This window comes from Trypanosoma brucei (assembly GCF_000002445.2).
Source record: "Trypanosoma brucei brucei TREU927 chromosome 11 chr11_scaffold01 genomic scaffold, whole genome shotgun sequence".
Classification (NCBI taxonomy): Eukaryota; Euglenozoa; class Kinetoplastea; order Trypanosomatida; family Trypanosomatidae; genus Trypanosoma; species Trypanosoma brucei.
The window spans coordinates 1,485,703-1,508,780 of NT_165288.1; the positions used below are offsets into that span (position 1 = coordinate 1,485,703).

General features: G+C 44.6%; 8 protein-coding genes across 8 annotated transcripts, besides 14 other annotated features; all 8 read left to right on the forward strand.

The window, feature by feature from the left end:
- The first annotated feature begins 244 nt into the window (after positions 1-244).
- Positions 245-268: a sequence feature (AT_rich).
- Positions 269-469: 201 nt separating this feature from the next.
- Positions 470-500: a microsatellite.
- A 268-nt stretch (positions 501-768) lies between these two features.
- On the forward strand, positions 769-2,469 carry Tb11.02.2970 (kinsin, putative; the record flags this gene model as incomplete). Its single annotated transcript, XM_823512.1, has 1 exon — positions 769-2,469. The coding sequence occupies one exon, from the start codon at positions 769-771 to the stop codon at positions 2,467-2,469; it is 1,701 nt and encodes a 566-aa protein (XP_828605.1).
- A 1,679-nt stretch (positions 2,470-4,148) lies between these two features.
- Positions 4,149-6,119, forward strand: Tb11.02.2980 (hypothetical protein, conserved; the record flags this gene model as incomplete). Its single annotated transcript, XM_823513.1, has 1 exon — positions 4,149-6,119. One exon carries the CDS (start codon positions 4,149-4,151, stop codon positions 6,117-6,119), a length of 1,971 nt encoding a protein of 656 aa, XP_828606.1.
- Positions 6,120-6,303: 184 nt separating this feature from the next.
- Positions 6,304-6,358: a sequence feature (T-rich).
- Positions 6,359-6,638: 280 nt separating this feature from the next.
- Positions 6,639-6,663: a sequence feature (AT_rich).
- Positions 6,664-7,549: 886 nt separating this feature from the next.
- Positions 7,550-7,581: a microsatellite.
- Positions 7,582-7,685: 104 nt separating this feature from the next.
- On the forward strand, positions 7,686-8,024 carry Tb11.02.2990 (hypothetical protein, unlikely; the record flags this gene model as incomplete). Its single annotated transcript, XM_823514.1, has 1 exon — positions 7,686-8,024. The coding sequence occupies one exon, from the start codon at positions 7,686-7,688 to the stop codon at positions 8,022-8,024; it is 339 nt and encodes a 112-aa protein (XP_828607.1).
- A 290-nt stretch (positions 8,025-8,314) lies between these two features.
- Tb11.02.3000 (hypothetical protein, conserved) lies at positions 8,315-10,627 on the forward strand (the record flags this gene model as incomplete). The annotated part of the gene is made up of 1 exon (XM_823515.1): positions 8,315-10,627. The coding sequence occupies one exon, from the start codon at positions 8,315-8,317 to the stop codon at positions 10,625-10,627; it is 2,313 nt and encodes a 770-aa protein (XP_828608.1).
- An 84-nt stretch (positions 10,628-10,711) lies between these two features.
- Positions 10,712-10,739: a sequence feature (AT_rich).
- A 317-nt stretch (positions 10,740-11,056) lies between these two features.
- Positions 11,057-11,082: a microsatellite.
- Positions 11,083-11,461: 379 nt separating this feature from the next.
- Tb11.02.3010 (protein kinase, putative) lies at positions 11,462-13,483 on the forward strand (the record flags this gene model as incomplete). The annotated part of the gene is made up of 1 exon (XM_823516.1): positions 11,462-13,483. One exon carries the CDS (start codon positions 11,462-11,464, stop codon positions 13,481-13,483), a length of 2,022 nt encoding a protein of 673 aa, XP_828609.1.
- A 590-nt stretch (positions 13,484-14,073) lies between these two features.
- Positions 14,074-14,134: a sequence feature (CT-rich).
- Positions 14,135-14,554: 420 nt separating this feature from the next.
- On the forward strand, positions 14,555-16,006 carry Tb11.02.3020 (sugar transporter, putative; the record flags this gene model as incomplete). The annotated part of the gene is made up of 1 exon (XM_823517.1): positions 14,555-16,006. One exon carries the CDS (start codon positions 14,555-14,557, stop codon positions 16,004-16,006), a length of 1,452 nt encoding a protein of 483 aa, XP_828610.1.
- Positions 16,007-16,331: 325 nt separating this feature from the next.
- Positions 16,332-16,363: a microsatellite.
- A 748-nt stretch (positions 16,364-17,111) lies between these two features.
- Positions 17,112-17,138: a microsatellite.
- Positions 17,139-17,291: 153 nt separating this feature from the next.
- Positions 17,292-17,345: a sequence feature (GA-rich).
- A 118-nt stretch (positions 17,346-17,463) lies between these two features.
- Positions 17,464-17,518: a microsatellite.
- A 150-nt stretch (positions 17,519-17,668) lies between these two features.
- Positions 17,669-17,692: a microsatellite.
- Positions 17,693-17,778: 86 nt separating this feature from the next.
- Positions 17,779-17,804: a sequence feature (AT_rich).
- Positions 17,805-18,148: 344 nt separating this feature from the next.
- Positions 18,149-19,087, forward strand: Tb11.02.3040 (aldo/keto reductase, putative; the record flags this gene model as incomplete). Its single annotated transcript, XM_823518.1, has 1 exon — positions 18,149-19,087. One exon carries the CDS (start codon positions 18,149-18,151, stop codon positions 19,085-19,087), a length of 939 nt encoding a protein of 312 aa, XP_828611.1.
- A 1,658-nt stretch (positions 19,088-20,745) lies between these two features.
- Positions 20,746-22,818, forward strand: Tb11.02.3050 (hypothetical protein, conserved; the record flags this gene model as incomplete). Its single annotated transcript, XM_823519.1, has 1 exon — positions 20,746-22,818. One exon carries the CDS (start codon positions 20,746-20,748, stop codon positions 22,816-22,818), a length of 2,073 nt encoding a protein of 690 aa, XP_828612.1.
- Positions 22,819-23,078: the final 260 nt, after the last annotated feature.

Sequence of the window (23,078 nt, forward strand, 5' to 3'; positions counted from 1 at the left end):
ATCATCTATATTTTGTTCTTTCAATTTTTTTTTTCGTCATCTACCGTCCCGTTTCCACTTTCCTTTCCAATTGTCAGTGTTTTCTCCCTCTCCCTGTTACCGTTGTCCACGGTTTCGGTGCTGGATTTCGGTGATGTAGTGCACTTGATTCCTCATTGCATTCACCCCTCCCCCTTTCCCCGCCTTCCTCTCTCTCTCTCACACACTCACATGCACATACCATCATTTTTCATAACCCTCAATCAAAAAAAAAAAAAATAATAATAATCTTTTTTCCTCATTGGTCAATTTCTACCCTTGTGTTTAGATTGTTGAAGAACCCTCTGTACTTACTTCACTGCGTAGCAACAATGTTTTCTTGCAAGAGGTATTTGGTGTGTTTTTGTTGTTCGTGGGGAGGGGGAGGGGGGCACAGGTGCTCCACACCCTTTAATTTTTTTCCTGCTACTCATTTTTTTTGAATTTAAAGAACAACAGCAAAAACAACAACAACAAAACAAACAAACAAACTTTAAAGCTACCGGGTGACAAGCAATATCGGGGTGTTAGGCACAAAAAAAAACATTATACTTTTTCTCTTCTATACCCATCGCTCCCCCCTTTTTTTGTGGGAACAACGTGCCTCTGCGTGCGAGTGAAAGTTTGTTTTACTTGATTCTTTCTTTCTTGGAACCAAAAGTGGGTATAACAGAATACAGGTCCACGAATAGGACGCACACCTAAAGCGTATTTTAACTGATAAGAAAAGGAGACTATTTGCATTACCGGATGAATAATAGCCGCATTTGCGTTGCGGTGCGTAAACGCCCAATAGTTGATGTGGACAAGGATATTGTTGTGGCGCAGTCCCCGCATTTGGTTGTTAATGAACCAAAAGTGAAGTATGATCTGACGCCATACACGGAGCGGCATCAGTTCACCTATGACTGTGTACTGGATGAGAATTCCAACAACGCACTAGTGTATCAGCACTGCTGCTCAAAGCTCATTGATACTATATTTAACCAAGGTAACGCTACGTGTTTTGCATACGGTCAGACTGGCAGCGGCAAAACACACACTATGCTGGGTAATGATCACGAGGCAGGTCTCTACGCTATTGCCGCAAAGGAGATATTTGCACGATCTGCCCCACTGAATTCTGACGTTTATGTTTCATTTTACGAGATTTACGGTCGGAAGATATTTGACCTTCTGAACAACAAAGAAAAGTTAGTTGCCCGTGAGGACGCGGACAAGGTCATAAACATATGTGGGTTAACGGAACACAAGGTAACAGACATTCAGGGGCTTTTTGACATCATTTCACGTGGAAGTACTTACCGTGCGGCTGGCCAAACAAGCGCTAACAACGAGAGTAGCCGGTCACATGCCGTACTACAGATAGAGGTACGTGACCCTAATAATCGACGTGGTAAATCTATTGGGCGTATATCTTTTATTGACTTGGCTGGAAATGAGCGAGGAGCGGATACCTTTGACTGCGACCGCAAGACGCGTATGGAGGGAGCGGAGATCAACAAGTCTCTCCTTGCCTTAAAAGAATGTATTAGGGCATTGGGAATGGGCAAGTCGCACGTTCCATTTCGTGGCTCTATTCTCACAGAGGTGCTGCGGGACTCATTTGTTGGTAATAGCCGTACAACAATGATCGCAACCATTTCTCCCACGTCAACTCACTGCGTGAACACCCTCAACACACTTCGGTACACTCAACGTGTAAAGGATCTCGGTGGTGAGGCAAAAGCAGCGCCGAATGAAAAGGCAGAGCGCCGTCCCGTGAGGAGATCGAAACTATTCGAGGCACCGCCACCTCTCAAGGCTCGCCCAGAATGGGTTGACAACTTTAGCGCTAACGATGAGGAGCGCGGCGCGGAAGAGGAGGCTAACAGCCAAGCTGATGTCTCGAAAGCACCACCAAAACCTCGTGCCAATAAAATGGTCGGTAGCGGAGCAACTGGAGGCGGGGCACCGTCGGCTGGCGGCGCCAACAGGGGTCGGCCACCAAAGCGTGAGGTGGTTGTAAGGGACCCGAAGATCGCAACGATTGTTCAAAATCACATCTCAGCTCTTGATGATGATAGTGATGAAACTGATGAGGATGAAGAAGAGGCGCCAGCAGCAGGTGCTGTGCTAGATGCCTTGGCCAAGAGTGAAGAGAAGCAGGTGCGCAAAGTTCATGCCCATGTTGTGGAAGAAATCGCCAAAGCAGAAGAGAAACTGGTGGCTCTGCACCGTCGACACATTGACGCTAAAATGACAGGCATTAAGGATGAGATACGTGCCATCCAGGCTTTTGAAGAGTCTGACTCTGTAGATGAGTACGTGGGTCGTGTTCGCACTCTGCTGGTGAAGCAAAAGCAAGATGTGGAAACAATTCTTGATTTGCTTAACGGTATCACTGGCATGCTCCGTGAGGAAGAAGAACTTTCTTGCACCCTGAACTCTTCCATGAAGAGACGCAATTAAATTTTCGAGCTTTCTTCAATTTCAATGCTCTCAGTTGAAAGGTAAATATATATGTTTATACATATATAAAGGGGTATAGAAGTTGCCCCTAGAGGTGGCGAACGGTTGGTATTTTATTGGGGGTGGGGCGTGTGGTTCTTTTGTTTTTTTCTCTCCCCCTTCTTAAGTTTCATTCTTTTTCTCTTACGTTCTATTTTCGAAAAAAAAAACCTCTCGGAGCTTCATTAATGTTATTGTTATTTCGTTTCACATATTCTGGAGTTCTGACTTTTTAAAGTTTTCCCGCCGGGAAGTACGGCATCCGACGTTTAACGCAGGATGACGTGTTTTACTATGATGAGAGAAGAGAAGGTTGCCCAATTCCTCTTCCAAGGGAAATAAGGAAACAGAGAGGCAAAAGGGGGAGATAAATGCATACAACCATTTATTATTGAACGTGAAGGGGTAGAGTGCGAAATTGTTACCTCCCTGTGTGGTGCGTATCTTTCGATATCTTGAAGTAATGATGCCGTTCGCGCACGCTCACATCGTTCACGAAAATGCAATCAATCAATACATTCACATCGACACCCACGTAGCGATAGGAATGACAGCGGGCGGGGGAGAGTAAAAAGAAATATATTGAACTGAATTAAATGGAAGGAAAAGAATGACGGAAAACAAAAAGAAGGAACGGGAGAGATATTAGTGCGAGTTAGTTGGGTGTTAGTCATGTTGAAAAGTGAAGAAGAGTATGGTTGACGGAGGAGGAGGAGGTTGGAGGGTGGAGGAAGTAAAAAAGGATATGGATGTTGCGATTTGATGTTTTCGTTTCTTCCTTATATTTTTGTGCACCTACTCGAGTGCGCGTGAAGCCACGAGTAGCGTGTTGGGCGAAGGAAAGAAGGGAGGAGGCAAATACGAAGGGAGTACGTTAGTATATGAAGAGAAGGAAGTGGGTTTGTAAATGCATGGATCACTAATGTTTGACGATAAGGTCCCTTGTTCTGCCCATTTTATTGTCCTATATTTATTGACTTGCTTTCCCTTTCTTTTGCGTTCGTTTTAGAGCCAAACCCACTGACTTCTGTCCCTACTAAATTGGATCGTTACACTTCTTCCTGGACGCAATGGACACGCATTTCAATGTTACACAACGTTTTTATTTTGTTTGTCGTTTTAGTAACACCGTCCTTCACTTTCCCGTACTTAGCACTGGTGTAGCCAGTGTTGGATATCTACTGTCGCGCGGGACACGATTGCACGTGTTTGGCTTCCCTTTTCCTCCAGATCGGTACCCCTCTTTTACGTAATTATTCCTCCTCCCCCTTCCCTCTTCTCGTGGTTCACATGACTTCCGAGTTCGATGCCATTTCGTCTCAACACGGACTGCTGCGATTGACTGTTGCATCTGTTATCGCTTCCACCGTCGCTGTTCCCTGTTAACGCAAACCTGTAAATACCTTACATTATCACTTCTTTTTATTTTTTTAATTACCGTCCTTTTCCTTCTCTCCCTTCGTTTTTCTACTGTATGGTCCCTATTCGATTACGACTGCTGACTGAACGGAAGCTACGCTTTGTGTAGGGTTGGTTGAGGCAAACCTGCCACCGAGCGCGGTGTGTTGTGTTGCTCACTTACCTAGGGAAGGGACTGCAAGGTGAACACCAAGGGCGTTTGCGTTTGAGGGAGAGATAATATGCCTCTCTGCTGTTGTAAAGATGAAAACAACAGTACTGTTGATAAGATACCGGACACCATTGAAACAGGTGAAGTGGTGCTGAAGCGTTGTGCCCCTCCGGTGCTTACGCGTGATGATTTTGTCGAGGTTCAAGTACATGTCAATGTGTATAGTCTTCTGAAGCGAAATGGCTGCTTTAAGAAAATAGGTATGGGAGTATTTCACTGCGGTATCGTTGTCTACGGAATCGAGTGGGGTTACGGTGAGTGTATGGATCCCAACACTGCATCAGGTCTTTTTTGCGTCTGTCCCGGTCATGCAGCTGGGTCGCTGTATCGCACTATATGTCTAGGCGTCACTACCCGCTCCCCAGAGCAGGTGGACACAATTCTTCACAGACTAGAGAATGAGTGGCGCAGTGCGGACTATCACATCCTTGCTCACAACTGCAACCACTTTGCACAACGTTTCTGCGACATGCTTTCTACTGTGCAAAAGTTACAGTTACCTGCATGGTGCAATCGTGCGGCACGTGTGTGCAACAAGGTCGTACCGCGACGACTAGCTTCATATATTCATCGTATGATGGACGAGCCCCCTCCTAAAGCGACACCTGCAGCACCGTCACGCGTAAGGGAACTTCCAACCTCGGTCATACCACCATTATGGTATAATTATTACTGTGTTTCGAAAAACCCACGGTACGTTACACTACAAAACACGGAGTCGGAGAGGCTGTTCTTCATGCGAGAGAACGGAGATACACCGCAAGACAAAAAACGATTTGGCGTACAACAGCCTCGTGTGCCTAAGACGAGGGCAGCCGTTCCCAAAATATCCATCGTGCGACGAGGTGGTGTCGGCGTAGCAGAATGGAGCACGCTTCGTGAAGGTAGTGCCCCACCACCAGCTCCCAAACGGCGTGGTACAAACGTTACGGACAGTCTTGCTATGAAAGATAAAAGTAACGGAGTCTGCAACGGTGAGTCTTCTTCTGCTTCAGATAGTGAACCTTCAGGGGTTCTAGATAAACACTCGACGTCTGTAAGGGTTGTTGATTCCCTACGGTATATTCGTGGTGGAAGTGTGTCTGGTGCGAACACGGATCGTAGAGCGCCAAGTGGCTCGTCGAAGGAGACCCCAGGAGACCGAATCGATCCAGAAGAGAGCGATGATGAAGATGATGCATTGTATAGCTCCGAGGATGGGGCGACCATAAGGATAGAAAGAAAGCTCGAAACAGGAAGTTCTCGTACAGATACATCAAGTACACCAACGGATGAGCATCGCGCTTTCGAAGGGGGTGTTGTTCTCCCCAATGGCGTGTTAGCCTCAGACTTCTCATCTGCGGAGGCTTCTCTAAACGATGCACGTGAGTGTAGGGAGGGCTTTAATGGAGCGGAGCAACTCATGAGAAGCAACGACACCGTCAGCCACGTGATTCATGTGCATCATGGTAAAATACTTAGGAGTGTCGACCAGAGTCAAACACGGGATTCTGCAGGTGAGACATCATTCGTTGACTCATCAAGAGGCGTTACAGCAATGAAGACGATTGCACCGTCACTGACAGTCACATCCACATCTCAAGCATATGGTTCAGGAGATCGTACACGCAACGAAATATCTCGGAGTAGTATTGGCATGCATGGCAGCAGTTGTGGTCTCGGAGACCTCTCGTTGCCATCAACCAGACGATGTGGAGAAGGCAGTGATTTACCTGATGGCGGGGTTGTAGGTTTTTCTTCTGCACCCGCGAGTCGGGCAATGTGTAGTGATAGCGTGACAGTGGAGTTGCAGCATGAGGAGAATGGCGATTTGTATAGTGATCCTGGAGGTGGGAGGATTGCAGGGGTTGATAGCTCGCTATTTCACACATCGGTATCGTCGACAAAAGGAGGTTCCCTCTCAAATAACTTACCAAATCCGCTCCTAGCACTAAATAAGAGACTTGGACCTCATATGAGAACTTACTCTTCGCCATTCTAATGGGGTACAGCAGCATTCTTCCTTTTCTTCCCATCCTTCTTTAGTCCTCCATGATGCATGTACCTTCTCGCTCCTGTTATATGCTAAATTTCCCAACCCCCAACCCCCTACCCCCACCTCCACACTCCTGTAGAGTATTGCTGTACTGCATGGAAAGCTTCCACTGCTGTGGTGTCCACGGCAATTTTTTTTTGTTTTTGTTTTTTCTTTTCTCTCTTCCTATTGCTTGTGTTTCTTTTCACACGATTGGGTATGATTATTGTGTTTTGTATCGGCTCCGTTGATATCACATCTCTCAGTAGGTATTATATCCACGTTGAGTAGGTCTGGAATGTGGGGCAGAGATGATTTGTTGCGACTGATATTCGTCGAGGGAAGATGGAGGGAAAGGTTGGAAAAAAAAATGTGTAATAAATATGTGTTTCTGTGCGTAATTTAGATGAGTATTGAATGTTAGTCGTTTATTCTGTGCGCTGGTTTGCCTTCTGTAGTGAATCCGTTTCTTTTACATTTTTCGTGTAAATAAATATATATATATATATTTGTATACACGTGGGTTAGTTATTTTGCCTTATTGTTGGCGGATGGCTGCAGTAGTGTGATCCGAAAGGAGATTGAGGAAACAAGACACTCACCAAAACCTCGTCCTTTTCACCATACAAGGATAAAAACATTTTTTTTTTTACCAACGTGCTTGCATGAACAAACAGCAGAAAAAAAAAAAGATGTATTTGTCGATTTCGTGTGCATGTTGATGCGTGCTTCTTTATGTAACGCAGAAAAATTTCCATCGTTGAGGTACTTGTATGGTTTCTGAATTTTCTTTAAAGATGTGGGGGTTTGTTTAATCGCCAATGGGGGAGCAATTATTCCTTACCATGCCGCACGGCTCCATTTTTTTCTTTTTCTCACCGCTATCATGCCTCATTTTGTGACCTTCTTTTGATTTCTTTTTTGTTGTTGCTGTTCTTCTTTGAACCACTTGCCGAGAGAAAAAAAAATGAAGTGTAACTCTATAATGAAGCCTTCCCCCCACACACTTTTTTTGAAGGGGGTTGAAAGAAGGGAGGGTGGGAGTCGGAGGAGAGTACATTTGGGAACGAAGATCAGGAGTTTGGAAAGATTTACCTTTAAATGAGATGTCTTTGGGCGTGAAGCGTGTAATTATACCTGTTTAGAAATAAATATGAGTCAGTATGTGTGCCGCTGCGTATTCATTATGTTCTTTCCTTATTCATGAGTCTGCCAAAGCTGGAGAGAGGGCTAAAGTATAATAGAGCAAAATAAATGAGTAGAGAAGAAAGCAATCAATAATGGCAAATGGTTAGTAATTTATGCAGACAGAGACACACAAACAGCAAATGTACTTTCATACCCCTGTGGCACTGCTTGAGATTCAACGTTTCGCTTGAGATTTAGCCAACTTTTGATGTTTGTTTGTTTGTTTGGTTGGTTGATTGTTCTTTTCCCTTTTTTTTCTTATTTTTCCCGTTGTAAAGCCTTTGGGTTTGGCCGCGTTTAATACGCGGGGCATAGTCAAGGGGAGGCTCTTTTTTTGTCTGTGCAATGCGTTTGTGTGTGTTTGTGTGTGGAAGTGTGTGGAAGTGTAGCGCAATGAGATTCTCAATGCCTTTTATGAGAATGGATAGGCGGCCGTTTCCAAATATCCTCGTCGTCCAGCCCCCAGTTATGAGTTCCCATGTATTGGAAGTAACTCTTAATTTCTTTTTGTTATCACTGTTTTTTTCTTTTTCTTTTTCTTTTTTTGTGATGGGGAAAGTGCAGCTGCAAAACAAGGAGAAAAGAAATAAGAGATATTGTTTGTTGATAGCGGGGGGGGGGGGAAAGAAAGTGGAATTACGGGTATTTTTTTCCACTGTTTCTTACTGTGGAAGAAGAGGTTAGATGGAGGAAGGATGAGTTGAAGATGCCGTCAGAGGGAATGTACGTTTTTGATATATAAATAATGAGGTATTACAAATGCCTGTGAGCCTCTTTGAAATGACTTATTATTCCCTCTTGGATCCCAAGCATTGTGAATGTTTTTTTTTTTTAATTTGCAGTTGCACGTCTCCAATTTTTTCGATGCGTCGCCGCAGCTTGCACCGTCTTTTTTTTTTCTGATGTTTTAACCGCAAAACCTTTTTGTCTTTTTTAGCGTTAGCTATACACAACTGCCTGCGAAGTCAGTCCCCATGAGTTGGCTTCAGGCTCTCGGAAATCTTCAAAGACGAGTTATAGTTTTGGACCGGGGGCGCACCCCGCTTCCCACAGCTGCTGTTTACAATCGTGTCATGACTCCCAGCAACAGCAGGAGATTAAACTTGGCGGAGCATCCATCAGCTTCTGCCACCGACGAATTCGTTGAACCCTCGACAGCAGCGCTCCGTTGCACCAGTGATACATGGCAAGGGGCACTTGATGTTGTACATTTTTCTCAGTCAAATCTCCAAGAAGATGTGAATTCAACCATGCAGCGCTTCCCGCCCTTATTGGCAGCTCAATGTATTGCCATACTTCTAGAGGCAGGGAAGAGTGACCAAGCACTGGAACTTCTTAGAACGTGGGAGATGAACCAAGGAGAATGCACGGTACGTTTAGCGGTGTTTAAACCACATGTAAAGCTCAGTGTCACACGGCGTTTACGTAAAGCTATCAAGACGTTAGGCATCATTGGAGATGTGGAAACTCTACGGGCATTAATTGCGGTTCTTCATCAATCTTTACTGGAGTGGCGAGACAACAGACGATATTTCGCTTTATCCCAATCCTCGTCGTCAAGTATGTCACCTTCGCGGTTTGCAGGAAGCGGCCTAACACAGCGAGAGGGAAGAAGCAGTGGTTTTCTTTCACATTTAGGACGCCAGCGCATGAGGGTGCTACTCGTGGATGCCACTCATGAACTTGTCAGGCAAGATGAGAGTCTCGTCTCCGTGAGTGAAAAACTTACGTGGATCAATGAGACAACGTTGGTGGTGCAAGTGCCATGCACTCAGGTACCGTGTGTCATTCCCTATAAATTGCAGGATGACTTTAGGAAGCACATCGAGTGTAGTTCTTCATATAATGAGAATGCTTTGCGGTTAGTAGGACCAACGTTTGCGGAAGGTTTTGTGAGCCCTGCACAATCTAATCTGATAAGTCTGCTATGTACCCCACGAAGCGAAGTGCGGTGGGTACGTGACAACTGCTCTGTTGGAAAATTTGGTGAGTTGTGGGGAGCGGTGAAGGACCTTGTGTTGCCTCATTCTGAACTCATAAACAACTATGTTTTGGTTGAGTCCCTAATGAATGCCATGCTTAGTCCCGTTGGAGCCAAAAAATCTTGGCGCCGTTGTCACAGGAGGCTTCGGAAGCTTCTTCCAACGGAGCGGAAGTTGCGCAGCTTCATATGGAGTCAGTTGAATTCAACACGATCTTCTCAGCGGCGTTTGTGGAGTCATACCTTGCTGCGCCACCCCAGGTTGATGTGCAAGTTAGATATGTCGCCGCTGGTGATATTTAGCGTCTTTGCTCTGACTTTCCGCAGTAGGTCCACTCATCTCCCGTTCCTTCGCTGTTGTCTCCTGTCGATGCAGCGCATGCGTCGTATAGGTCGTGAAGAAGAAGCTGCGCGACTTGTGTGGAACCACGTTTCCCATTGTAGTAGCGCACTGCTCCGTCAATGCATCCGTCGTCCAAACCTACTTGAGGAAGTTACAGTGGCTTTGTGTCGCACAATGCACCGCGGCATATCGGGTCGTAAAGATTCGTGGATGGGTCATCGATCGCTCGCGGTACTTCGCTCCGGCGCGGCTCTACGTCAGTTCACACCTGCGCTTTGCATTCCTCTTTGCGCGGCAGCACTGGACTGCGGGGTGCATTTCGCCACCGTTCAACAACATGTTGCGGAGATCTATCGGTGGGACGAGCGCACTGAACGGTGGGTTCTCAACATGGTGCGACTCATAGCTGACTGTCACAGTGCTCTCATGCGTGTTCCCCTTAATTGCTCACTGCACTCTTCATACATGCGGGGGTTGGTGCAGAGAGTTGCGTATGAGCTTCCAACGCTTAGTTCCACCTGCTCTATTGAAGTTCAAGTGCCCTCCCGCAATAAATTACTGGCTCTTTGGACTATAGTTAACGACGATGTTGCAAATGGCAGATTGCGGCAACTAACTTGTCAGCTGTTTCTAGACCCGGTGGCACGAAGCGCCTTCAAAGAGATGCGATTGGCGGATGAGGTGGATAACTGTAATTCTGGCACTGATGGAGGTGGTGGAAGCAAATGTAGGGTGCCTCGGAGCACCTTAAAAGGTTTACTAAATGAAGAAGTTTTTGTTTCTGTTGCCGTTAACTGTACCACAGAGCATGCTTTTGCAATTTTCATGAATGCATTCCTTTCGACACGTCAAGCTCGCGACAAATTGAGATACATGCACTTGGTGCTGAGTGAGATGCCCTTCGAGTCGACCGATATTTGTCCGCGTTGCACCACTGAAACCGGGAATTGTGAAGTTTCATGAAGTAGTGAAGCCTACTGTAGCAACTGTTGCAAACAATAGCGATGGGTAGACGTTTCTGAAACTTTGTCTGATGTTTTGCGAAACATTATATTATTATTTTTTTTTTTTAAATGGTGCCTGCGCCGCTGCACATCATCAACTGTAACGTTCGTTGTCTGTTTTTGAGTGAAAAGTATTCCTACGTTTACTTGTTTATTTTTTTAAAAATTTTCTCCGTTCCCTTTTCCTTATTACAGGAGGTTGCTCTGCCACGAGTGCGCAGCAGTGGCACTCCGTCCACTTTGTCGTTGTGTTTAGTTTGGCGAAGTGATGAGATACTCTAACGAGTAATTCTTTTGGTATGCGGGAATTTAAAAAAAAATTACCCGCTTGTTTGTGCGATATCGATTCCTCCACTCGTGTTTCCCAACTAACTTGGTCACACGAACGATATATATATATATATATATATATATGTCGTATTTGATTTAATCCTCAACATTCTTCTTCCACTTGTATTTGTCATCACAAGGGAGGGAGAAGTGCAGTATCTTTTCCCTCTGCAGGGATACCTTCCCATAAACATACGGATATATAAATATATTTGTTTCACATATACATAAGGACGTAGTAGAGGTAGAAGAAGGTTCACAAGCACACCCACTTAACCAGAAAACCCGCCTACAGTTTTCCATCCCTGTGAGCAACGGTTTAGACATTTTTATTATAAGAAACTGGAGGAAAATATAAAACGGGAAGAGGGGTGAACAAAAGGAGGTGGTGAAGGGAGAATAGATATAGTTTGCAAAAGTAGAGAGTGAAAGTGCCCGTTTAACAGTTGAAGGTAAGAGAATCATGAGGGTGATGAGACACCTCTCAAAAGAGGTTGAGACAGAGTTCAATTATGAGATTAGTAAAGTGAAGCTTGGTTCTGGTAGTAGTGGTGTGGTGTTTCTCGCACGGCACCGCGTAACTCATGAACTCGCCGCCGTGAAACGTCTTTACATGCGTGGAGCCCCCGAGTGTATGAAGATCTCGCAGCAACATAACAGCCAGTCTGATAACACCAATGACGCACATATTGGAGGAAACACTTTGGCACCAGCATCACCCGCCAAGAGTAGTTCGCACAGGATGCAGACAAGCGATAAGAACAGTAACCCTGTTAGCGGCAACCGTTCAAATGAGCTTTGTGAAGAAAAAATTTTTTCTCACTACACAAGTATGAAGCGTGAACGAGCACTTTCCGAAGACACTTCACCTCCTGCAGCCATTTGTCCTCCGTGGTTACCGTGTGAATACGCTAGCATGAAGTATCTTGGCCCCCATCCGCATATCGTTCGGTTCCTGGGAAATTGTGCGGATGTAAACGGGGTTTCGTACTTTGCCATGGAACTCATGGATAGTGATCTCGGGAAGGAACTGCGTGCTGGAAACGCAAGTTTTATGGAGGAGGAGGCCATCAGACCACTGCTTTATTGCGTAAGTTCTGCCATTGTTCATCTCCACGAGCGAGGCGTTGCACATCGGGATATTAAACCAAGTAATGTTCTTCTTAAGTTTGTTGGGGATATGTGTCCCACAGAGGAGGAGCACGGGATGCCTAACGGAGGCGACAAGGCCTTTCCATCGTCGGACGAGACAAAAGATGTTGGTTCTCTCCGAACAAAACATGTAAAAGCGTCGTTGGGTGACTTTAGTACAGCTCATTTTGCAAGCCAAAGCGAGAGTGTCGGTGGATTCTGCGGCACACTTTACTACAAGTCCCCGGAGCAGCTGCTTGGTCAGGCTAAAGACTTTCTCGCATGCGACATGTGGGCCCTCGGTTGCACAATGTTTGAAATGATAACAGGATCGGTTGCTTTCCGAGGATCAAATGATTTGCAGGTTTTTCACCAGATTTGCTCACAACTCGGTACGGACTTTCAGCAGTACCCGAAGAATACACATGAACAAACCATGTTTGACGGAATTTCTGGTGTGTCTACGGAGTTCATTGACTTGCTTAAGGGACTTCTTGCACTAGATCCGTGTGAACGCTTGAGAGCGGAGGAAGTTCTGAGGCATCCTTTTTTTCGTTCCATTCATCAGGGATGTGGAACCCAAGAAACCGCAGCGGAGTTGACTTTTCCTATGAAAATTTATTGTGCAGTGCCTCCAGGGGTGGTTCGGTTGGCGAGATTCAAACCTATTATTTGTGCACACACCACACGTTCTGGAACGACGAAAGTTAGTGGTTCTACGGAAACTAAATTTGGTATGAGTCAGTCGGATAGTCAAGCTTCGAGAACTCTGCATGGAAGCGATGTGTGGCCGTCGCTTATCAGCGGCATGCCGAGCCCTCTCCAACGATCCGCTTTGCAACCTTCCAGCGATGGCAATGAAGGTCCTCTCCGTCGTTTTACGTCAACCCTCAGCTGTGGGAAAAAATATTCAGTCACCCGGCGTCTCTCCGTTTCTTCGTCCGTTACTATGATGAGCAATGGGGCTGTACAAAAACCGGATGACTTTACAGGTATTTCCGACATCAGTGCATCACTTGCGGCGTTGAATTTTAGTCCAATTCCTTCAGTCGCAAAGTGTTGTGGCGCTACTTCTGCGGAGCGAAGCTTCTCCCCTCTCGGCACACATGTGTCAGCGCCAGGTTCATGTCATCCGGCGCCAATTCCACTAAAATCATCGCATAGTTTTGCTACAAAGAGCCGTCACCCAGAGCATCAACACGACTCAACGTTTGCTAGTAATGGCTATCCGCCGCCACGGCGTGTGTTATTTGACAGTGATACCACTGATGGTAATGATGTAGATGAAAGCGTGAACTTAATGCTTCACAACAGTGGAGACTCCCCAAAAGTTCGCAAGGTGCTGTTTGAGTGACCGGTGTCCTCGTCATCGTACCCCCCTTATCTGTGTATTTTCGCATGGCCATTACTTGGCATAATTTTGGTGCGATGTTTTCGGTGAAGCCGGCGGTGACGGTAAGTGGAATTTCCATGGAAATTAGGAAGGCACTGAATACGTATGCTCTCTTTTCTTTTCTTTACTTCAGTGGTTTAGCGGCACTTTGATAGATTCTTTCTTTAATTTTCCTTTTTACATTTCTTTTTTTTTACATAAAAAAAATGAATCATCAGATTGATACCGCCTCACTACGTGGTCATTCGTAACGTCCAGTAGAAAATTTTTCTTTTATTCTTTTTTTGTGCACACAAGAGGAGCGGCCTTTACTTTTGTAGCGCGCATACAAGCCCGAGCTTGTACTGCATCTGCGTCTAACTTTAAAGTGAACTTGCGGTGTCACAAACCCACTATTAATAGGATCATATTTTCTATAATATCAACACAAACGGTAACACACGTGCAGAGAAATGGTTGCTGGAGGTGTGAAATTCACGAAAGGATAATATGTTCCTCTAAGTGATGCCGATACCACTTAGAACCCATACCACCCTTTTAATAGATAGAAATTCCTTTCTTTTTTTTTTACTTTTTTACTTTTTTTCAGATTTTGCTTTTCTTCTTTCTTCCATGTTCATCAAAATAAATAAATAAACAAGATAATATATTCCCATCAAGAGTTTTGCTGCTGCTGTTTCTCATTCCTGTTGTCACGTGCGCCAACTCTCATATTCTCTTTATATGTCTCTTTTAAATCTTATATATATATATACGTGCATATGTATTGTTACATATTTCGAAGTCTATTACGCGGGAGAAAGGATAAAAAATTGGGAAAGAAAAAGGGCTACTGGTAAGCACGGGGCGGGAGATAGATTTGTCCTGATACATTGTCTACATTCGTATCAAGTAATATTTGTTGGCGGGAAACCTCAAATAAAGTAAAAAGCAAATAAAAAGCGATATAGTAGGAAGAGTGATACGAGTTCGATAACACAAACAGGGTGAGCGAGGGGAAAACGTAGGGGATCAGGTCAAGTCAGTGGAAGCATGAAGTGGCGCGTGAAGATATTTGCTGCACTCGGTGGGTTTCTTTTTGGATACGACACCAGTGTAATAAATGGCGCTCTCTTTCAAATGAAGGAACATTTCGATTTTCCAGCACATTCATGGATATCCGGCCTCATTGTCAGCATTGCCATAGCGGGGGCGTTCGTTGGCGCATTTGCATCCGGCTTCATTTCAGTACGGTGGGGTCGACGGTCGTGCATCGCCTTGGCTGATATATTCTTCACTTTGGGCTCTATCATGATGGCTTTTGCTCCTAATGTGGAGGTGATATTTGTCGGACGCGCCATTGTGGGTTTAGGCATTGGTATATGCTCTGCAACAATTCCAGTGTACTTGGCAGAAATTACGTCAGCCGGTAACCGTGGGTCTAGCATTGTGTTTAACAATGTATGTCTCACTGGGGCGCAATTCATTGCTTCAGTTGTAACCGCGCTGCTTGTGCAGTTCACCGGGACAAATTTTGGCTGGCGTGTAGCTCTTGGTTTGGGCGCCGTTCCGTCGGTAATACAGTTTGTCGGTTTGATATTCTTTCTCCCAGAAAGTCCGCGGTGGTACCTTGCTACTGGCAGAGTTGAGAAGGCACTGAAAACATCTGAGATGTATGATATTGATATTGTCGATTGTGCGGAAGGAGGGGGACTCGTTATTGATTATCGTGCCCTCTTTTCAACGGTGATGCGGCGACGACTACTAATTGGTTGCATGCTCCACATATTGCAGCAAACCTCAGGCATTAATACAATTATGTATTATAGTTCTGTGATACTGTATGACGCAGGTTTTAAAGATCCTAAAACACCAGTATTGTTGTCGATTCCGCTCGCTGCAATCAACACACTCTTCTCACTCTTCGGTGTCTTTACTGTTGATCGCTGGGGTCGTCGTCTGCTACTTCAGATTAGCGCATGCGGTTGTTTCGTCGTTACGGTTGGTATGACAGTTGTTGGTTTTATGCTTGACAAACAAATTCCATACGAAATCGGTGGTTGGATATTTCTTTCTCTACTTGGTTTCTACCTTGTGTTCTTTGCACCTGGTCTCGGTGCTATGCCATGGGTTGTCATGGGGGAAATATTTCCCAACACGCTTCGTACATCTGCGGCTTCTGTTGCAACAATGTGCAATTGGGGTTCGAATGCTCTTGTTTCACAGGTGTTCCCAATTGTTTTGGGAAGCATAGGAGTTGGTGGAACCTTTAGTTTGCTATGTGCATGTATCATTGCCGCGGTATTATTCATACAATTCTTTGTGGTGGAAACAAAGGGGCTCACACTGGAGGAAATTGAGGAAATGTTCGACCCGAGAGCGCGCCACAGGGGGAGCGACGGTTCCCAATGCAGTGAAAGTTGTAGCAAAACGGAAAGAGAAAATGAAGGAGAGGGAACGGATCATGGATTGAACCAAGCGGAAACCGCCCGTGCGCCCATTTAGATGGTTTTCGTTATTTTTATTTTTGGTTATGATGTTTTTCTTTTCTTTTTTTAAAGATGAAGGAATGGAAAAAAAAAATAATTATAAACAAGCTTTCGGTAAACTGGTGGACACGCGCACACACGCACGGTTTTGCAAATGTAGTGCAAATGTATCCGACCGTTAACGGAACTGGTTGGTTTAATATCACCACTGCCTTTTGTCGGGCATCATCTCGCACTTGTGGTCGCTTCGTGGAATACTCGAAAGATGCGAATAAAAGTTGGTTTGTGCCCGGTTGTTCCCGAAGCTACATTCAACATTGTTCTATCGTTATGGTTAGTGGTTTTGTTTTGTTTTTTTCTTTTTTTTTTCTTTGTTCATACTTTTCCATGTAAGTGCTGTTGTTATTTGAGGCGCCGCTTGGCGGATGTCTGTAATTTGTTGTTGAGTGCTGAAATTACATTGGATGAGACAGAGCCGTGTAGTGCCGCAATAATTCGTGAAGGTTAAGTTGAGTTGAGTTGGGTGAAATGAATTAAAAGACAATAAATGTCGTGACCGAAGTGGAACGGGGGAGTGTAACTGAGGCGTTTTAATTGAGTTTTTTTTGTTTATTTGTGTGTGTGTGTGTGTGTTTTTGAGGGAAGAACTTATTGAGGGGATGGGGGAGGAAGTGGATTATCATCGGTTGGGGTTTACTGGTAAAAAGCATGTCGCTTAGAAGGAGTATGGTTTTCCTCATCTTTTTTGTTTCTTTTTGTCAGTGTTTTTTCCCCCCTTCATTTTCATTTTTTTTCTTTTTTCATTCAGCCATTTTGGCATTGTTGTTGTCATAAGAACGCATTACCCCTCTGTAAGTTCGCTTACTTCCTAATGTTATACCCACCACTAGACAGTTGTATGCTCCAACACAACATGAAAGAAAAAGAGAAAAAAAAAAGAAACAACGCACAAATACACGCGCAAACACAAACACATACTTCTACATATACAACTGCATCTTTGCGCGTGGAATTAAAATTTCAGGTTTTCTCAACACGCGCAACGCCGTACTTTCCACACGAGTGGTTAATGTAATTACATTGCATTAACTGCTTTGATGTTGCTTCTGCCCGTTTATCTTTATATATATATATATATATATATATATCTTTTCATTTATTTGTTTTGCCATGTTTCTTCTTTTTTTTTTCTTATTTTACCACACATCACTATTTTGATATTGAATTGGGCCCTGCTTTTCTTCTTCTTCTTTAATGGACATGACGGAGTTAAAGCAACTGAGGGTCAAAAATATTTATGGGAAAGAAGGACAATAGAGAGAAAGAAAAAAGAAAGGGATAAAGAGGAAGAGAAAAGGAACGTGGTTTTCGTATGTTGAAGGAATTATGTGGGACGAAAAACGGTTCAGATGATGTTGAGTGTGAGTGTGTGTGCAACTAATAAAGCAAGAAAGTGGTAAGGGTTGCTGAAGCATTTATGTTTTATATTACTTATTTATTTATTTCTTCTTTTTTTTCTTCTTTATTTGAATAGCATGCGGTTCGTTTTTTTTTCTTTTTTGTGTGTATGTGTGACTTTAGGAGGTACGTCTCACCAGTCGCTTTCCCATCCGTCACTCGTTCCATATGAGTTCACTCACAAGGTTTTTTTTTGCGTTTGTGACATATCGTTTCAGCTTTTTCTTTTCTTTTCTTTTCTTTTTTCGTTTCTGCGGGTTAACACTTTCGTTGATAGTGTCCTTTCATCAAAGCCAGTTGTTGCCCAAGGGCGTCAGGAACATAATAAGCAAAAAAAATAAAAATAAAATAAAATTGGAAAACGACGAACGAAAAAAATGAACGCTGACACTTGAAGCAAACCCCATAACTGTCAAAAGTACAAAAGCAGTAATCGGGCACTGCTATATATTTCTTCTTTTATTTTACATTTTTCTTTTTTTTTTTTGTAGGACATATTCGAAAACTAAATACACATATCACTACTCCCCGCTGCTCCCGCTTCTCCATACACTTGCGCTTGCCGAAGGCGGCAATAGGGAAAAGGATAATCACTGATTGGGGTAAGGGATAAATATCATTAACAATATCGGAGTCTCTGGGAAATAACAATACCGCTTTGACATATCCCTTTGCGTTCAGTAAAACCTTCCAGGAACTAATGGACCGTATTCCATATTTGGTTTCATCTGGTGGGATGCAAATTCCTCATATGGGTATTGGCACCTATGAGTTACGTGGTAAGGAGTGCGAAGAGGCAGTTTTATCAGCATTAAAACTTGGGTTCCGTCTAATCGACACAGCTGCTGGATATAGAAACGAGGAATATGTTGGAGCCGCTATTCGAGCAAGTGGCGTGCCCCGCTTTGAGCTTTTCATTGTCGTGAAAATTGCTCCAAAGGTAACAAGAACGGAGGAAGCCGTCGAGACATGCATCCGTGAGAGTGTGCGGAAACTTTGCATTGATTACGCCGATTGTGTATTAATTCACTGGCCCGGTTGCGGTGGGCGCATGCCACATGAAACAGAGGAACACAAAGCCGCACGCCGCCGCTGCTGGAAAGTAATGACAGCCCTTCAGCAGGAAGGGATCGTTCGCCATTTGGGCGTGTCAAATTTTGCTGGAAGACATTTTGCTGCACTTTCTGAAGATGGGTCGGAGGCAACACTGTTTGCGGAAGGGAAAGTCAACAAACCAGTGGTGAATCAGATAGAGTTGCATCCCTTGTGTGTGCAGAAAGATGTCTGTGACTACTGTAAGGAACACGGCATAATACTTCAACAATACTCTCCTTTAGGACAGTGCAACGCCAAACTTATCGAACATCCGGCTCTTTGCTCCGTGGTGAAGGACACATTCTCTGGGTTTTCTGTCCATGATGTACTGTTGTTGTGGGGACTGAGCCAAGGCTTTTGTGTAATCGTCCGAAGCAAATCAAAGAAACATATTGAGCGTAATTGGGAGGTCGCGAAAAGTTTCTTCTCGGAGGGAGCCCTCACTAAGGTACATTTAGAACGGTTACGGGACTTGAGGGAACTCATGAAAGTTGAGGGAACGGAAGACCACCATTTTTGTTGGCATAGCAACACGATAGATTAAGGGCTGTCGAAGTAAAGGGGCGATATTCCCTCACCTGCAAGTCTTCAACTTCTGAATTATGCTGGATGCACTTCGGAAGGAAAGACCTAGGACCCTTGATAGTTGCTTGTATTCTACCGCTCGTCTAACATTGCGGTGATCGCAAACGTGCTGAGAAATGCGCAAAGGAGGCTAAGAAGGAAAGTGCTCGCCGTGTAGACTTTTTTAGTATCGTCCGTTCGTTGCATTTTAACGTTTTGAAGTGGTATTCATTTTGATGAACTTTCCTGCAGTTTCTTCACATTTGAAGGATGGAGAAAATTTATTCCGTGTGGTGAAGAACGTAAGCGCTGTGGGTTCTCTCTGGTGAGGGTTCTTGACTCAAGAAACTATAATACTGCGGAGGTTCTTTCGGTTGAAACCAAGTCTGTAAAGTAATGATGTTCCAGTGGAGCGGTTTGTGATATACACACATATGTATATTTAAGGTAACCATTGGCCGCTGCTTGTACTCCACAGGAGTCGATGACATTGTTATTTCGAATGTCATGTCATCTACGCGATTAGGGCCAAATCAGAGCGTTGTTCAAAGTTCACGTGCGTGTGATACTTCCTCACTGTGTGTCGTGAAGTGCGGTTGCATTCAACGTGAGTACAACGTGGGAATTAGGTATAAACTTATTTACCACTTTAATTCACGCGAATCTGTTGTACCCCGAAACACCACTAGCGCCGTGTTTTATGATAATCATGTTTGCATTTGCGTATGTATGTGTGTGTACACACATACGTGCGGTTGTTCTGTTATGGACTCGTGATTGTTATTGTTGTGGTTTATTTTTAAGACAGTGTGGATCCTGCGCTGTGGTGCACTCTACTACCATCTTTTATGCAATGTTATCTGTCGCTCCACTACTTTTCATCAAGTGTTATTGGTAGGATTATATCAGCACCTTCTAGTTTAACTCAGAGGTCGATACTTTCTTTTCTCTTTTTTTTTCAAACAGCGATGTTCCGGCAGCGGCTTCTGTTCTCCGCTGTGAAACCTTCCCGTAACCTCCTCCGGGATTGTGGTCGCGAGAAGCGTCTTATGGAATCTGAAGGTGATTTTGTCGATCGACATCTGGCATCTCTTGTGGCTGAACGAGAAAAGGCTTATGCGGGACTGTTTGGTGGGTCCCTTGCCGCCACGTGCCTTACGTTTGTTTCAATGGGACTGTTTGGTTTGACATTTGGCTATCATGCTGGAAAAGCAGTCATAGACGCCTATGGAAAAACGCGAATATCGGCTTAAAGATGATGGAAAGCAAAGTCGGAATAATTTCTCTCCTCCCTGTGAAAGCTCCGGTTGGGCATACCACTAAAAGAAAATTCATTGTTTTGCGCAGTTATATATACTACAATCCGTCTGTTTTTTTATTTTCTCCCCCCCCTGTGCAAATGTTGTTTTAACGATTAAAAGTTATCTATTTCGTACTTTCGTTTCGTCACTTCTTGCGTTCCCTCCATATTTTTTCACTTTCGGTATGTCCCACGAGTGCCACTAACGCGAAGGTTGAGCAGTTAGGGCGTACGCACGGGCGTAAGATTCGTCAGTCACTTATACATATAGAAGTATTATACTAGAGAGATCACGAGTCCATCTTTGTAATTGCTAATATCTCTTCAGAGGAATAACAATGTTAAGAACGAAAAGCACAACCGCTGCTGGCCGGCAGGATAAGATGTTAAAGCACCAAAGAGCATCGGCGCGTGGGGGCGAGACGGGGTCAGGGACTCGTACCCCTGAAGGTTTATCTCCATCGCGTGAAGTGCTGCGTCGCAGTGAGCCCCTGGCTACGTACAGAAGATATTCCGACAGCATTGGAGAGGATGGGTACAGTGACTCTGGGAAAATATACTGTGAACAATATCAGGCCGCTTGGACGAGAGTAACAACAGGGTGTATGTCGGGTATTGCATTCGTCCTAGTTGTTGCGGTCCTCTATGCCCTATATATACTCTGCAGTTCTTACATTTACAGTGTTGGCTGTGCTGTGGTCCTTTCTATCGCTCTCCATCCAAATCGTTGTGGTGGAGAAAGTCGTAATTGGAAAGGACGGTATATCGAAAGAATGCGCTCAACGCGCGAGAAATGGACGGGACGTTCGAGAGTTTTTGGTCTACTGGGTTCCCTTCTTTCCTTAACTCACTTTTTTCGGTATGCACTCGGGCGTGGTGTCGCCTTTTCTGGCGTTGACAAGCTACTTGGCAGAGCCGGTAAGAGAGGACGCAAGTTTGTCAAAATATGTGATCCCAGCGCTGGTAGTAACTCGGGGAAGGATTCAAAACTTCAGCAGAAACCAGCCAATGTTTTGCCTGCTGGAGACGCCAATTCTTTGAAGTGGCAGGAAGAAAGCACGCTTTCTTGTATTCTGTTGGTGGTCCTCATCTGCTTTGTCGCCCATTTGATGTTCGGCATACTGTTATTCCTTGGTATACATTCCATACTCATCGCCTTGTTCATCATCACCGTCCCTTTCATGACACCGGATCGCTTCATGTCTGTGATGTGGCGCGTGTGGCTCTTAGCCATCACTGTCTTCTTCTTTGTTGGATTTTCATATAATGTTGCATTGGACGTCATTTCCATCAGCGATGTCGTGAAGCAAACAACATCAGTTGTGGTTGAAGCGGGGGAAAAGTGGACGGGTGGGGTGAAGGAAGGCAATCGTACAAATGTAGCGGCAAGTTTTGCCAACGGAACTGCAGCCTCTTCCTCTTCCTTCGCTGAGTTTGTGAACATGACGCGGTCGAAACTGAACAAAATGTTTTTACAAGAGCTTGCTTACGCAATGAACCACACAAATGCAACGGAACTTGCCTTGACCGTGCAGCACGCAGTTTCTCCCTTGATGTCCTCCCTTTCGTCCGATATTAGCGTTCGTTCACTGCTGAAGAATGGCGGGAATATTCGGGGTAATTTTGCGCAACTCAAGAAGTTGTATGAACAAGTAGTATGGACCGATGTCGCACAAAAACTCATGGAACGGTGGCAAGAACTCTTTGTCTATGCAAATCAACTCTTGATGAAGCTGGGATCTAATGTTTTGAACCTCTTTGACTCTGTGTACGCAGTTATGTTATTGTTTGTCGTCATGCATCATCTATTGCAGTTGGAGCACACCGTGCTGTACTACATACTGGCGAAGTTGCTAAAAGTGCTAGATCCCCAGTGCGGTGAGTATCACGCACGTAAGATTGAGACTGAGATAACGAACTCTTTCCACACTCTATTACAATCATTTTGGCATAAGGCATGTTTTCGATTTTGCATTACTTTTTGCCTTTTTAAATGCTGGTCGTTTCCAACGCCGTTACTGTTTGGTGTGGTTTCTGCCGTTATTGCACTTTTGCCACTCGCACCTAAGTGGATATCTCCTGTGGCCCTTACATTCATGTACAAACTCTTCTGCGCGGCATATGGTGATGGGTTTGCAGCGGCTCTCGCAGATCCTTGTTTGTGGTGTTGCTTCTTGGCTTTTTGTGCAACGTACATGGATGAGCGGTTGCTTTGTGTGTCGCAAGGGTTTCTCGACGATCGTTCTTCGGTAGCGTCTGCACCAGGGCAGTGGAAGCTGCCAACTGCTGTTATCAGTACCGCACTTGTGTTGGGGTTCTTTCAGTATGGTGTATGTGGTATCTTTCTTGGACCGATGACAGTTGTCTTGGCAAAAGTTTTATACGATAACTGGGATACGGCAATGGAGTAGACAATGTTTCTGCTCATTACGATTGTACACTGTATCTTTAAATTTTAAATATTGAGGACTCAATGTCCTGGTGTTGTGCCCCCCCCCTCCTCCTTGCATGTACCGTACACGTTAGGAATAGGTATAGCAACGGATCGGGAAGCAGGGAAGATAATAAAGAGAAATATGGAACAAAAGTCGGTGGAAGCAGTTGAGATACGGTAAGACGTAGTGGGCACTTCATGGTGTGGAATTGTTTTTCGATAAACTGTAATCTGCCC